This window comes from Mastigoproctus giganteus, chromosome 5, assembly GCF_048544385.1.
Source record: "Mastigoproctus giganteus isolate SK-2022 chromosome 5, ASM4854438v1, whole genome shotgun sequence".
Lineage (NCBI taxonomy): Eukaryota > Metazoa > Arthropoda > Arachnida > Uropygi > Thelyphonidae > Mastigoproctus > Mastigoproctus giganteus.
The window spans coordinates 144,207,240-144,223,635 of NC_143579.1; the positions used below are offsets into that span (position 1 = coordinate 144,207,240).

Below are 16,396 nucleotides of genomic sequence, written 5' to 3' on the forward strand. Positions count from 1 at the left end.
ATAATTAGAATAATTTGAGTTATAAAAGAAATGGGTGTTTACTCTAGAAACAAATGTAACTGAAAGCTTGTCAGGGATCCGAAAAGAATCTCATGACCTACCAAGTGACTGATCAATGTTGTTTCAGATTTTCTTTAACAAGGAAGAAGGGATAAAAAGTGCATGATATCAAAATTTGCACTTGATGTAAAGAGTGGGAGAGTCATTAATGATTGGTGCCAAGTAGCCCTCCTTCAGGATGATTTGAACAGGCTTCAAGAATGGTTAGAAAACAGACATCTATATTTTAATGCAGAAAAATGCAAATACTTACACTTGGGGAATAGCAACTCCAAAATAACATATACTTAGTCAAGCTGAATTAAAAACAATAGAGAAAGAAAGGGAGGATCTGAAAATTATGATAGAGGCAGATATCAATTATTCTGAGCAATGTAAACAGGCAGTCACAAAAGCCCAATGAGTGTACAGATAAGTACACTGTTTTTTGGCTGGTGCAGCAAAAGCCTCTGGTTTCCTTGCACTATATTATTAGAATAGAATTCAAGAAAGAAAGATAAAGTGCCTAGTCTCCAGAAGCAGCAATTTGAACAACTGAAGCACTTCTTCATAAAACCATCCCTTTTTCCCCCCCTCAACAACCTCATTGCCCTGCCTGCACCTGTTTCAGCATATCTACTTCCTTTCTAAAAGTAGGCCTCTAGACCTGTGTGTGATACTCATGTTGTGGTCTAACCATTGCATTGTACAATGGAATAATCTCCTTATCCCTGCTAATTCCTGTATATCATTTAAAAAATCCGGGAGCTGTCCTGGCAGCCTGTCTACATCGCTCAGACAATTTCATATCAGTCTGCACAATTATTGCCAGGTCTTTTTCATTTTACATTGAGTGTAGCACCACACAGTTGGTATGCTAATTTGGGATTACTGCTACTAGTATGCAGTAATAGGGCTATAATAATGGCAAATAATATGTTTTATGCTTAATAAATTTCTGTTTTCTAAATGGTTTGAGTTATATTTTGAAAATGAGTTAATGGCACACAATTCTTTCATTGGCTTTTTTCCTCTCTATCTGCCATTTCTTATTCTGGTAACCCCCCCCCCCCCACACTTTTGCATAAAATGTATAGCTTCTGTGTTCATATTTAGTGACTGACAATGAAAAGACCATATAAAAATAAAACATTTATCAAATAAAAGGTATTTATCTGCAAATTTTTAACAAATCTAAATATTAATACCATAAAATCTTTTTTTATACCTCAGTTCTCCTCATCAATTTTTGCATCAACATGTGACGTGCATTAGAACCTTTAATCATCATGTTTTCCTGTTGTTGTAGGGTTTGTGGCTCCTGCTCCTCAACTAGTTTTTTTTCCAATTCTTCCTGTTTTTGCTTTTGTGCATCTGAAACAGATTCTGCGACTACTGTAGAAACTGCAGTTCCTGAAGTGGAAATTTCTGGAATATTTGTGACTGCAACAGATGGTGTTGATATCTCTGGAACAGCTGATACAAGAGGTGGAGCAGTTGTAACAACTGGAAGGGTAGTAACAATGCCCGGAGGAGGAATCACTGCTGGAGGTCTCACCGGTGTTACACCTAATGAAATATATAAAAAAAAATTAATTAAAAAATAAAAATAAAAAGTGTTTATCAGTGCTCAAGAAGGGCCCTGATATACACTGTTGCAACTGCTGTTGTACATTCTGCATCCCACAACAGTTTGGAAAATAATGGAAACCAAGTGGATGTTTTTGGAATTACAACTATTGGCATATGTGCCCTTCTTGAGCAATACTTTCCTCCACGTACAGCACTACTTCACTGATTAGCTCATAATTGCCAACAACAGGTATTGCTCCCAGTTACGGGAATACCAGTTCGACTGAAGTAGGCTAGAGCATGTGTGATTTTTAGATTCAATTAGGAGGTCTCCAGAACAAAGCATTTGGGAGCACTCGCTAGACTTTCTAAACCCAGTCTGGATAAGGAAAGGTGACATTTTTCTCGATAACTTTCTCAGTTGCCAAGTGCAGTACCATGTAGCTAGTGGCGGAACCTGATAATATTTCAGTTATGGATCTCTCAGAAAAATAATACTGTCTGAATTTTCTGATAGGGACTGTGCTGGGGTTGCATAACATTTACATTATTAGGATTCGTGGAGTTTTATTTTTTATTTTTTTTATTCCGGCGCCTTGGGCTCCTCACCCACTACAGAAGCCAAAGGAAATCCACTGTTGGGCAAGCAAAACATGCTCTTAGGAATGGGCCACCAGGATTCCCACACATCATACCCACACCAGCTCAAATCCTGTCTCTTGGATCATGAGAGTAGGTGCATGGCATTGACATGAGGTCCTCGAAGATGTCACAGACATTTTCACAAATAGGCCAGACAAGTTATACCGGTTACCTGGGAGTCTAAAACGCTGATGGAATTGATATTTGGTTGACAATCAAGTGAAGTAGACCCAATTTCGGCGAAGTCTGGACGGTCTGTGACAGCCAAATACTCTGCTTGCGCTTTCGCGATGGTGGGACTGTAGTAATCCTGGGTATAACCTCCATGCACAAGCACACTGTGGGTGACCTCCCAGGTATGAACCAACGTAAGCAGGAGTCGCGAGGTGTGGCACCAACACCACATGTAGGAATGCCATCCCAGGAATCCCAGGCAATACTAGGTGGTAGATGACTTTCATCAACCGGTGCAATACCACCACTTTGCTTATTGGAGACTTGAAGGGGTGGAGCCCATTTTTAGTCTACAGAGCTAAGTTCTGCTCAACCCTTCCAGATCTCTTCCATCGTGCAATATGACTGATGACTTTTGAGGTTATAATGAACATCACGGCGAAATACAATCTTCCTTACATTTCGAGAGTACAGCTATAAAACGGTTTTCGCAGGCTGGCCGCTAGTTAGTACACTGGACCAAACCTATTGGTAACTATTTAGGAGGCATCCGGATCAGCTAGTGTATAATCTTGCTACCTCTACTCTGCCAGATAGTGACTGGAGGAACTCTGACTAGTGTGTATGCGGGGGGCATTGTAAAGGCCACATTATGTCAAGGTTATGGGTATATCCTTACCATGTGTACGCCATATCCAAATATTTCATTACTTCATACAACATCAGCCATTTTCAATCCACTGCAGGATGAAGGCCTCTCCAGCAACTTTCCAGTTCCTTCTGTTTTGTGCAATGGCCATCAGTTTAATACCCACAAACTCACGAATTTCATCTGTCTATTTACACCCCAGGGGCTCATGAGCTGGATATCATCATTCTTTTCTTTCTTGGTGATTCCCTTCTATTTCTGACTCTCTCTCAGGGGTAAACTCAGAATTTTTTTTTTTTTGGCTGGTGCAGCAAAAGCCTCAGGCTTCCTTGCACCATATAGTTAACTATACTAATAATTTCCATTGTTGTCTTCCAGGTTTTCTCTTAGCTCCCTCCTGGGTACCATTCTGTTATTTTCTCAGTCCACCTGTCATTATTTCTTCGAGCTATGTGTCCTGCTCAAGACCAATTTAGTTCTTTAGTTTTGATAAGAATGTCCTTTACTTGAGTTTGCTGCTTAATCCACGTGTTTCTATTCTTATCTAACAGTCTGTTAGATATAATTCGTTCCATTCTTCCCTGTGTAGTTCTCAGCTTCACTTTCATTCTTTTGGTGAGTGCCCAAGTTTCACTTCCATAAGTCATGGTGGGGAGTATACATTGATTCATTATTTTATGTTTCAGACAAACTGGGATACTGCTCTTCAGTATGTGACTATTTTTCCTGAATGCTATCCATCCAAAATTTATTCTTCTCTTGACTTCCAGCCATTTATCATTATTACAGCTAATAACTTGTCCCAGATAAGTATATGACTCCACCTTTTCAATTACTGCTCCTTCAATCATTATTTCCCTTTCTGTGGCATACTTGTTCATCATTACTTTTGTTTTAGCCATATTCATCTTTAGTCCAAAATCCTTACTAACTGTGCATAACTGATTAAGATTTTCCTCTAATTTTTTGGGATCGTCGCTTATGACCACAATATCATCTGCAAATCGAAAATGGTTTAGGTACTCTCCATTCACATTGACTCCTTTCTGCGACCAGTCTAATCTTCCTAAAGCTTCCTCAAGGGCACCAGTAAACAACTTCGGAGATAGTGTCTTCTTGTCAAACTCCCTTCTCATTTTTAAATTTATTACTGTCTTTGTTTAGTCTGATAAAGGAGGTAGCATTCTCATAATTTTTTTTCAAAATCATAATATATGGGGTGTCTATGCCTTGTCTTTCCAGTGCCCGAAACATTGCCTTATGCTGTATGGAGCCAAATGCCTTTTCATAATCCACAAATGCCAGGCATAATGGTGTTTTATATTCATTTGCTTTCTCCATTAGCTGTGATATTAAGTGAAGGTGATCCATAGTTGAGAATCCTGTCCTAAAGCCAGCTTTGCTCTTTTGGTTGATTCTCATCAAGTATTTTTTCTAATCAGTTAGTAATGATCCTTGTGAACAACTTGTAGATGTGGGATAACAAGCTAATTGGTCTATAATTTCCAATTTCTGATTTATCTCCTTTCTTATGCAGCAAAACTATGATTGCATTATTCCACTGCTTAGGCATCACACCTTTTCTAATGCATTTTGTGAAGAGTCTTGCCAGTTTTTGTGTCATGTCTCTTCCTCCCAATTTTAACAACTCTACAGTAACTTCATCTTCCCCTGGAGCTTTCTGATTCTTCATTTTCTTCAATGCATTTTCTACCTCATCAGGAAGGATATCAGAAATATTGTTGTGTTACTAATTTGTGATCCGTCTTCCCCACTGCTGGCATCATTCCCTTGCTCCTTGTATAACTCTTTATAGTAGTCTTCTGCTATTTGAATTATGACTTCTCTGTTATTCATAAGTACACCATCGCTATTCTTCAGTTTTGGTATCATTTGTCTTTCTGTATTACTGCTCTTAACTGCTGATTTAAGTCCTCTGTTTTCCCTTAATGCTTATTCTTCTTTTCTTGTGTTAAATCTTCTTATGTCCTCTCTGAGTCCCTTTCTAATGGCTTTGCATAACTCAGTATACTCAATTTTCTCCCTGTCAGTGTTTTTCTTGCTCTTCATTTGTTGTCTTCGTTTCATCACGACAAGTGTTTCTTGACTAATTTTTTCTTCTTTGAATTTATTTGTACCTATTGGTTTTTTGGGCTTTATCACTTTCAGAAAGTTGTAATATTGCTTGTCGATATCTTGGTCCTGAACAGTCTGAGAAGCTCAAACTTGTTCTTAAGTTCCAGTACATACTGCTTTTCTCCTCTTCTGTTATCACAAAGACCTTTGTATTATTTACTAGAGCCAGTTTTTTCCTTTCTTTTCATACATCTATATCAAGTGTGCATCTTACCATTTTGTGATCACTTCCAACATTTACCTTGTTTAGGACAGTAACATCATTCACGATATATCTTCTGTTAGTGAGGATGAAGTCGATTTCATTAGTTGTTAATCCATTTGGACTCTTCAATGTCCACTTTCTGTACACCCTTTTCTTGAAAAAGTGTTCATTACTGACAGTCCTTGAGATTCTGCAAATTCCACAGGTCTTTCACCAATTCGTAAATTTCCTATAGTTCCCCTTTCTGCATTGTTTTGTCTTTTTCTAACCATAGCATTGAAGTCCCCCATAATAATAGTGTAGTGGGTTTTCTGTTCATCTATAAGACTCAATTTCGGTGTACATTTCTTCAACCTCTTCATCATCATCATGGCTCGATGTTGGTGCATAAATCATTATAACCTTTAGCTTATACCTCTTAGAAATCCCGAGTAGTAGTCTTGACACCCTTGGTGATATACTTTTGAATTCCAAAATGTTGTTTTTTATATCTTTATGGACCAGAAAGCCAACTCCACCTTCACTCCTTTCACTGTTTCCATTGGTGTACAGCAGATTTCCACTTGATAAACTTATAAGTGATTCATTTCTTCTTGTTTCAGCCAAACCGATGATATTCCAATTTACATTTTCTAATTCCTTTTCCAGCTCTAGTATCCTGTCTTTACCGATGAGCAATCTTACGTTGTAACAGGCCAAGTTCAGTTTCCATGCATGGCAGCCTGATCGTACCCAGAGATTCTTAGCACCCTCTGCTTCCACTGTGATCCTCTCGCTGCTGTAAGAGGGGGGAATGAAAGTCGTTGGGGTCTGAGGGCCATTTGTTTCGTTGTGCCGTCATGTGCTGGAGGGTTTGGTCTTTTCCGCTTCAAGCTGACCAGGCATCTTGAAGAGAAACACTCTACACATTTGTTGCCACCTAAGTGACATAACAGGGCTTACCATTGAGAAGGTATGCATGAGTGGATTTTAGGGAGGCAGGCCAACCGGACTTCTCCTAAATCTTCTGAAATAGAAAGAAATTGGATCCATCAGTGTTTTAGACTGAGTGTGTGATAACACACAGAATGCCTGTTCCCCTCATACAGCATATGCTCCCAATTTTTTTTAAATATTGAATATACCATAAATTGTCAAACCAATAGAATAAGCTTATCGGCGAAAAGATCTAAACCTCCCAAACACTTCCTAGTTCAATTCACAAATATACGTGGTCTGAATTCTAATCTCAACGATGTCCATTTCAACTTGCAGTCTGCCAAACCCATGTACTTTTTCTGACGGAATCTCAGTTATAAGTTAATTCAACTACTGCTCATCTCAGTTGCCCAAATTATTCACTGTATGATTCCTTTCACCTCAAAACTGGTACTTGTGCATATGTCCGTTCCGATATTCACTGTCAGTGAATTGATAATGTGGAATCTCCTCTCTTCGATCTTCTCTGGCATAAAATCTCTCTAACTCAACCTCATTGTGTCAAATTCATGTGTTGTCTCTACCGTTCTCCCAAATCCACTAATCAATTGGAGCTCTTTGACTTCCTCTCTTTGCAACTTGACTTTCTCCAGTCCAACTTTCCTAACAGTGAGATAATTTTCCTTGGTTATTTTAATGTTCACAACTCCAGCTAGTTTCCGTTTTCTAGTCACAACGACCCAGCTAGTCGAGATGTTGAGGCTTCTGCAATTTCTAATGACCTTGCACAAATTGTTTATTTACCTACAAGAATACCAAACAATTCTAACCATACAGCCAACACGCTTGATTTTTTTCTCACAAACAACCCTTCTAAGTACACGGTTGAAGTGAGTTGTCCTTTAGGTACCTCAGATCACAACTTGGTGATTGTCTCTTCTCCAATGGAGCCTTTATCTCATGGCTATTCCCACCCTCGTATTGTTTGACATTACAAGAATGCAAATGGGATGACCTGCGAGATTTCTTTTCTTCTTTTCCTTGGTCGGACTACTGTTTCAAAACTTCTGGTGTCAACATTTGCTCAGATCGTGTCAGTGAAATTATTCTTGTACGAATGGAATCCTTTATCCCACACTCCACTCTAAAATCTCGTCCTTTATCTAAACCTTGGTTTTCCAATAAATATGCTAAGGCTGTTCAAGAGAAGAATGTTGCATATTGTAATTGGCTTGTTTCCAATTCTTCAGTTTCATTTTCTGCCTACAGCAAAGCTCGCAACAATTTTAAAGCAGTCATTAATCAGTCCAAACTAGATTTTGAAAAGGCTAAAAGCAGGAAATTTTCTTCTTGCCATAATGGTAGCCGAGCATTTTGGTCTCTTGCCAAAGCTTTGGGCCGCAACTTATGTCCATCTTTGCTCCCACCTCTGTCAAAATCAGATGGCTCTGTTGCCACTGCAGCCAAGGATAAAGCTGACCTGATAGCATCACATTTTTCTTCCAACTCATGTATTAATGATGTTGTTAAAACACCTCCCACCATTCCCAACACGCTCCATTCAATGTCTCCTGTGATCTTCCTTCAAAAGGACTTTGACAAATCTTAATGCTAAGAAAGCTCCAGGTCCTGATGGCATTTCTCCACATGTTCCCATAACCTGTGCTCCTGAAATTACTACTGTTCTTTGCCACCTTTTTTCACTTTCTTATTCCAAAGGGTGTTTTTCCTTCTGCTTGGAAATTTGCTCATATCCAGCCAGTTCCTAAAAAGGGTGACAAACCCTTCTCATCCAATTATCGTCCCATGGAAATTACTTCTACTCTTTCTAAAGTAATGGAGAAATCAATTAACCACCAACTCTTAAACTACCTAGAAACCTTCTGTCTGATCAACGATCTTGCCAGTATGGATTTAGTTTGTGTCGATCCACTGGTGATATTCTGGTTTATGTTACCAATTTACTGACAAATTCAATGTAAAAGTTCGGCGAAACCCAAGCAGTCGCTCTTGCAAACTTAAAAGCTTTCAATCGTGTTTGGCATAAAGGTCTTCTTAAAAAGCTTCCATCTTATGATTTGCCAACTGTTTTTTGTAATTGGTTTTCCAGTTTTCTCTCTAATCGCTCACTGAGGGCGATGGTAGATGGCTATCTGTCTTCTAACTTCTCCACTAATGCTGGTGTCCCCCAAGGTTCAGTTCTTTCCCCCCTCTTTTCCTCTTGTATATTAATGACCTTCCATTGACTAGAAATCCTATCCATAGCCAATGATAGCAGATTGCATTCCACTTTACATTTCGAAAAACCTTGCCCTGCTCAATCAGCTTCAACTTCTCGAATATCCGCTACCAATTCCTTAAATGCTGATCTCCAGGTAATTTTCCAGTGAGGCAAAGACAACTTAGTTGATTTCCATCCTTCTAAAACTCAGTCTTGTTTTATATCTCGCAAAAAGGATTCTTCTGCTCCTATGCTTTTCTTTGATGACACTCTGATTTCTAGGCAAAATGATATATCTCTTTTGGGGATTATCCTGACTTCTAATCTCTCTCTTGGCACAAGCACATCACAAATATTTCTTCCTCTGCATCTAAAAAACTTGGTTTTCTCTTTTGCTCTCGGCATTACTTTTCTTCCCAACAGCTGTTCACTCTGTACAAATTGCAAATTTGACCCACCATGGAATGTTGTTCCCACATGTGGGGTGGTGCCCCAAAACCTCTCTCAGGCTTCTAGATCTCATTGAGAAGAGGGCAGTTAGGTTAATTAATGACTCATCTCTAACAGAGTTTGTCTCCTAGATGTACTGATTCTGCTGCATGCCTTTTCTACAGATACTTCCATGGGACTGTTCTGAATTGTCTTCTGTAATTCCTGCTCTCTCCTTCAAAGCAGTCTGAACATGTGCTGTCACCAGCTAACATCCATTTACTGTCCAACTTCAAACTCACAGAACCAACTTTTTGTCTTCCTCATTTATTCATTCAACTGCCATTTTCTGGAACAACCTTCCTTCATACGTATTTCCTGAAAATTACGGTCTGCAGAAGTTCAAGTCTAATGTCAACAAATATCTTCTTTCATCTTCTCAACCCCCAACCCAAGCACGGTACCAAGTACTATAGTTTCTAATACCTCTCATGTTTGGGGTTTTCATAAAAAAACAAAAAACAAAAAAAAAAAACATAGTTGATACATCTGGTGAGTATGGGCTTGGCACGGCCAGGGCCCTGAGCTGAATATCATCATTCTTCCCTTTCTTAGTAATATCCTTCTACTTATGACTCTCTCTCTCTGGCTCTCTCTCGAGTTAACTCAGGAATTTTTTTTTTGGCTGCTGCAGCAAAAGCCTCAGGCTCCCTTGCAGCATATGGCTAATAGTAATAGTAATCCCTGTGGGTCAGTCCACACTAACCATTTGATCTTGGGCAAGCCATCCCATAACTACTTGTCTTGCTGAAGCAGGAACCAAAGTGGTGCACCAAATCAGGCTCACAACCACTAGGACTCCCCTTTCAGACTTTCTATAGGTCACAGCACATGGCAAACATGCTGAATTCATGTGGTGTTAGCATGGAACTAGGTTGTGGGCATTGGATCCTACTAATGCTTATCTGCAACATCATTGGCAAATCCTTTCATCGTGTTCATGCTGAGGAGACCAGTGTTGCGTGAATAAGAAAGATAGAAGAAATGGGCCCTTGAGTGAGTGAGTGAGTGAGTGAGTGAGAGAGAGAGAGAGAGAGAGAGAGAGAGAGAGAGAGAGAGAGAGAGAATAGAAGAGAGAGAAAAAAAAAAAAAAAAAAAAAAAAAAGACCTGGGAAACAGGAAATATATTATGCAAAAAGAATAGGACCAAGTTACATTTGCCAGGAGACAAAAGGTGCTATTCGCTCAAAATCTTGGTACTAGGAATTGTTTCCCGGGATAGCGGTTGATTGTTCTTGCGGGATTTATCCCGGGAAATTTTCTTTATCCTGGGATTTCCCAGTCTGAATTACTATTTTTAATAATCAATAGTAACAGTTTTACACACATATTATATATATATATATATGCACGATGATTGCATATATATATCGATCATCGTGCGCTGGCAAGATAAATAGTTTCTTCATAATTTGAGATATCGTCAGCAATACAGATGTGTATTATTTTAATTTAGAAAAATATTTACTATCATACATTACATTTGTAATATATATATATATATCAAAAAGCGAAAGGCCAGCACTTTCTTACATATCTCTGTAATGTTATCGTCATCATTTCTCGAGTCTTGACTCTCCTCGATTATACAAGTCATTTGTTCTAGAAAGATCCTCTTGCAGTTAAGCCACTTTATATACAGGGTGATTCACTACTAATGCGTCAAACTTGCAGAAGGTGTAGAGGGCATAAAGACGAATCGGAATCACATAGCATTGCAGGGTCCGAAATGCCTTTGTCATGCAGTAGAGGATGTTGAACGGGAGGTCGCGTGAACAGCGATCCCGCTGGAAGTCAGCATTTGCGAACCGGTTCCTGAGGCAGTAGGATGGACGAGTATTCAAACGTTGAACTGGCCGACATGCACCTCGCATATGGAGTGTGGACTGTAACGGGTGCACAGCTCTGTGCTTGTACCAGGAACGTTTCCTGCACAGGCGTGTTCCTCATCATACGATTTTCGCACGTGTGCACAGAAGGTTACGCGAGACTGTTGTTTCACGAGAGGTACCACGAATCGATAGCGAACGACGAGGATGCCAGACAACGAGGAGAATGTCCTACGTCTTGCAGAAGGCAATCCGAGTACAAGTACTCAAGCGATAGGTCAACGATTGGGTATTTCCCAATCCACTGTATGGAGGATACTGTCAACAAACCAAATGAGTTCATACCATCTGCAACGCGTCCAATCATTGGAGCTGCGGATTATCCACTCCGGAGGACTTTTGCTACTTGGTTTCTTCAACAGAAACCAAGTTAGCAAATGCTGACTTACAGCGGGATCGCTGTTCACGTGACCTCCCGTTCAACGTCCTCTACCGCATGACGAAGGCATTTCGGACCCTGCAATGCTATGTGATTCAGATTTGTCTTTGTGCCCCCTATACCTCCTACAAGTTTGTTGCACTGGTAGTGAATCATCCTGTATATTTTATTGTTTTAATATTTTGTGTGATGGAGAGATCAAAAACATTCGTCTGACAGTACTTCATTAAATGTAATAATAATGAAGAAGCAAAGTATAGTCATTGTGGTACAATACTAAAATGTAGAGGTTTTCCTACAAGTAGCTTTCTTCAGCATTTAAAAACTAAACATTCTATTGAGAAGCCTACGTCGGCAAATGATTGTAACCTGAAATGTTCTGCAGGGGATGAATCTGTAGAAAGCTCTTCGAAATGTTTAAAAAGTGTTCATTCTCAGCCAACATTGTTTAGTTTTTTAAAGAAAGACACAGAAGAAGAAATCATTGCAAAGCTTGTAGCTGTAGATGGATTTCCTATTAGTGCCATACGTAAAAGTGAATTTATTCTGCAAGCATCCCGTGAAAAAGGTTTGCTTCTTCCTAAAAATCCTAATCATGTTATGCAATTAGTGTACAAACAGTATAATATTATAAAAGAAAATATAATAAAAGAAAGTGAACAATCATTAAAAAATGGTAAGAGATTCAGCCTTTCTCTAGACCAGCGGTCGCCAAACTTCTTTGACCGTCAACCCCGTCAACAGTTTCTTGACTTTTTATCGACCCCCTCTATTTTACTATTACTTAATTATAATAGGACAAACAAAAAAGACGCTTATGTGAGTTTTTAGATTGTTTATTTTATAGTTACAGTTTTATTGTATGTATAATATAGTATATATTATTATATTGGCTTAACATCAAAGGGATACGTTTTTATTTTTGACGTTCTTCTTAACATTACCTATCAAATAGGTAATGTTAAGAAGAACGTCATGTGTAGCTTATTTCTTTGTTTTGTTAAAATGGAATTAACATGGCTGAAACCAGCTTCAACCATGTATGAGCTTGGAAATGCAAACAAAAAGGGGAGTACCACTTCAGAAAGTTTTAGATATTTTTCTACAACATTTATATTTGTTCAAAAGTAACTTAAAGTCCTATTTTTAAAAAGCGTCTTAGCTTCAAGATCAACTGACAACTCAATAAGTTCATCTTGTAAGTTACATTCGATATTTTCAATATCTGCAGAAAATGTCGTGATAATCCAATCTGAAATGTGCATGTTTTCAAAATCTGCAAAGCGCAATTTAAAATCATCGCTCAAATTTTGAAGATGTTTTGTGTATATCTCTAAGTCTTCATCTTTTACTTCTAATTGCCATAGATTCAAAAAGTACTGAAAATCTTTCGTAACAATGATGATTTAAATAAGGCTAATTTAGCTTGGAAGCCTAAAAGAATCGTCCGAGTTTGAATAATCGTGACATCTTTACCTTGTAGACGGGTCTGTATGTCATTAAATTTTGAAAATAAGTCCGCCAAGTAGAAAATATGATTCTTATTTCTCTTCAGTTCATCACTCAAAAACAAATTAATATCTGTAAGAAACTCTAGGGTTGAGTCGAACAACTCAAGGATGTACAAAACTACAACAAATCTTTCTAGAGTCGCACCTCTAGACAACCATCTTATTTCAGTATGCAAGAGTAATTGGTTTGATGCTTCATCATTTTTTTCACAAAGTTTGGCAAACAATCGGATTTAAGAGGATGAGCTCTAATTTGATTAATAGATTTAATACACACTCTTAGAGTATCATGCAGTTCGTCACTGAGAGTTTTTGCCACCAAATGGTTTCGGTGCAACACAGTGAATAGTACATACACTTTGAACTTTTTCTTTCAGAAAGGCAGCGAAACCTTGATAACGGCCCACCACTGCAGGTGCGCCATCTGTGGCTACTGCTGTTATATTAGTAAATGGAATATCATACTTATTTAAATATTCTCCAATCGCTGAAAAATTGTCAACCCCGTTCCATCACTTTCAAGATATTTTGCGAATAAAAATTCGCCAATAATTTGATGTTTGGTTTTACTATAATATCTTACATAAGCCATAAGAATAGAAGAACTATCGAATGTAGATTCACCAAGTTGGATGGAGAACTTACGGTACTATTTTTGAGTTCTGATACTACAGTTTTTTCTACATCTTCAGCCATTTTACCAATACGCCTTTTTACGGTATTCACACTCAATGGTAAGCATTTTAAAACAGCGCCAGAATCTTTTTTTTTCATTATGATTTCAATTACTTCTTTGATTGCGGGTAATAACTATGTCCTCTGCAATTGTATATGGTTTTCCTTTTTTTTTTTTTTTTTGCTATATTAAAAGAAATATTGTAGGAGGCTGTCAATCCTTGTTTATTGTCAGCTTCTGCAGGTGCTTTCATAAATGATTCTATAGTTGGTCGATGTGTGTATTTCTCTTTCAGTTCTTTGAAACAGTCAAGATATTTATCTTTCTTATCGGGATGGAGTCTTTGAAGATGATCTTTCATTTTTGCTGGTTTCATTGCATCGTTACTAAAAGTTTTTTCACAAAGAAGACACATAGACCTCGTTTCGTTTGTTAAACATTACCCGTACAATGATGTCTTATATTTTTCTATTGACTCCTAACAATGTTATATCAACCACTACTCTAGACGAATATTCGTCACTTAAAAACAAACATTATTTAAATATCAATGATCATCAAGATAAAGACATTTGGAATGTAGGAACGACTGCTATTAATGGTAGAATAAATGCCGAAGAAATGGTTGAAGAAGTAAAACAGAAGTTATTGGAGTTTAAATTATCAAGAGCATCATATATTTGCGTGCGTAACGGATGGGGCGAGTGTTATGGTGAAATTCGGACAGTTGATAGATTGTGAACATCAGCTTTGTTATGCCCACGGTATACACCCTGCAATGTGCGACATTCTATACAAGAGACGGAATGATTCGGAAGGTGTAATTGAGGTAGAAATAACTGAAGACAGCAAGGAAGATTTAGAAGAGGATGAAATGGAAAATTATGATTCAAATCTAAGCTTTGAAAACAATCCTGATAAGGAACAAAAATGTGATTTCAGAGATGATCTATTCTCAGGTGCATTAAATATAGCTAATATCATTAATAAAGTTAGAACGATTGTGCAAATGGTTCGAAAGTCTCCCTTGAAAAATGATACTCTTCGGAATTATGTTAAATATTCATTCAAGCAAGAAAATTTAAGCCTAGTACTCGATTCTAAAACTAGATGGAACAGTTTGGTAGCCATGTTAGAACTATTCTTACAGTTAAAATCCAATATGTGAAGCAGAGTATACAGCTCTTAATGACCTTGTGCGTGCACTGAAACCCGTCGAAATCGGATCGCAAAACCTTTGCAGTCGTGATGCGACACTTCTTACTGCAGAGGGAGTTTTTTCTTTCATCATACAAGAACTTTCTGAGCAAAATTCTGTCTTTTCGAGAAAAGTTCAGGAAGCACTAATTTTACGGATAAACGAGAGATGGCAAAAAGCTTTGGTTGGTTTATTGAAGTATATAAAAACTGGAAAAACATATTATAAAAGAAATAGAAAAACAGTAGAAACCGAGTTGCAACCATTTCCAAGCAAGTCAGCCTTGTTGGTTACAGCAAAACGAATAATAACTCGTCTTGGGGTTTTCCTCTTCTGAATCATCACATTCTGATTCGTCACATTCCAACTCCGAAAAAGAGTGTGACAGTGAGAGTGAAAGACAGCAGACGCTTTGTGAGAAATTGGCGCGTCAAATCAAAAAACAAACTGAATGTGTTTCTAAAGGCCCTCAACATGAAGCTGAAGATCAATCACTTGCAAAGAATATATCCAAGGAGTTCAAAATCTTTGAGACAACTGGTGAAAAAATAACAAATGTATTAAAATTAATGGACGCTCTCGAATCCATACCACCAACAAGTGTAGAAACTGAAAGGTCCTTTTCGGCTGCAGGACTATTTATAACCAAACTTAGAACCAGACTCAGTGATAAAAGTGTAAATTTCCTGTGTTTCTTCCGTTCATATTACATGTCAATTGCCAAATCAGTTTCAAAACAAACTAAAGTGAAATAAATTTTTGTTTAACAATGTAGTCACTAGTCTGTCAAGGTTTAAAAAGAACATGTTAAGTTTCTGAAAAGTAAGTTCTGAATTCATTTCAATTTGTAGTTTATATATATATATATATATATATATATATATTATTCTTTTGTAATATGATAATTCATGTTGTATTTTATTTTTAATATGCTTTTATAGTAGTTTTACTTAATTTATTTCTATCTCTAGCTTTTTCTGTTGTCCCAGTAGCTGTTTTAGCAATGCATGGGTACGAACAGAGTACATATTGTTATTCTTTTTGTATTATCATTCTATTGTGGTTTATTCCGTCTTTGTTCATTTTCTTAATTACAGGTATTTTCTACACATAGGTATTATAGTTAATCTTTGAGACAACTGGTGAAAAAATAACAAATGTATTAAAATTAATGGACGCTCTCGAATCCATACCACCAACAAGTGTAGAAACTGAAAGGTCCTTTTCGGCTGCAGGACTATTTATAACCAAACTTATATAACCGAGATTATATAACCTTATATAACCAAACTTATATAACCGAGATTAGGCTAGCTTAAAGACCAGTAATGTATTAACTATAATACCTATGTGTAGAAAATACCTGTAATTAAGAAAATGAACAAAGACGGAATAAACCACAATAGAATGATAATACAAAAAGAATAACTATATATATATATATATATATATATATATCTCCAATTTTTTAAATTTAATAAAATATAACATAAGCCAGTAGTATGGTAAAAACTGTAGAGCGAAAATTAACATAAAATAACCCAAATAAACAATCGAACGAAAAAAGGAACAGATATAATTAGTAGCCCCAAAGACCCTTATATAATTTCGATCTTTAAATCCAATTAACAAAAACTATACAAAATTTAGGATAATGCCAATTATTTATTAATTTAGCGGTACCCCCCTGAAAGGTAC

General features: G+C 37.4%; 1 protein-coding gene across 4 annotated transcripts in view; it reads right to left on the reverse strand.

Annotated features, from left to right (window-relative positions):
* Nucleotides 1-16,396, reverse strand: part of hfp (Poly(U)-binding-splicing factor hfp) — a 654,778-nt gene that overhangs the window by 71,678 nt on the left and 566,704 nt on the right. For all 4 annotated transcript variants that reach the window (XM_090374213.1, XM_090374209.1, XM_090374210.1 and 1 more), the window contains one exon: nt 1,268-1,608. In XM_090374213.1, coding sequence (XP_090230339.1) covers nt 1,268-1,608 — 341 coding nt within the window. The remainder of the gene's footprint in view (nt 1-1,267; nt 1,609-16,396) is intronic.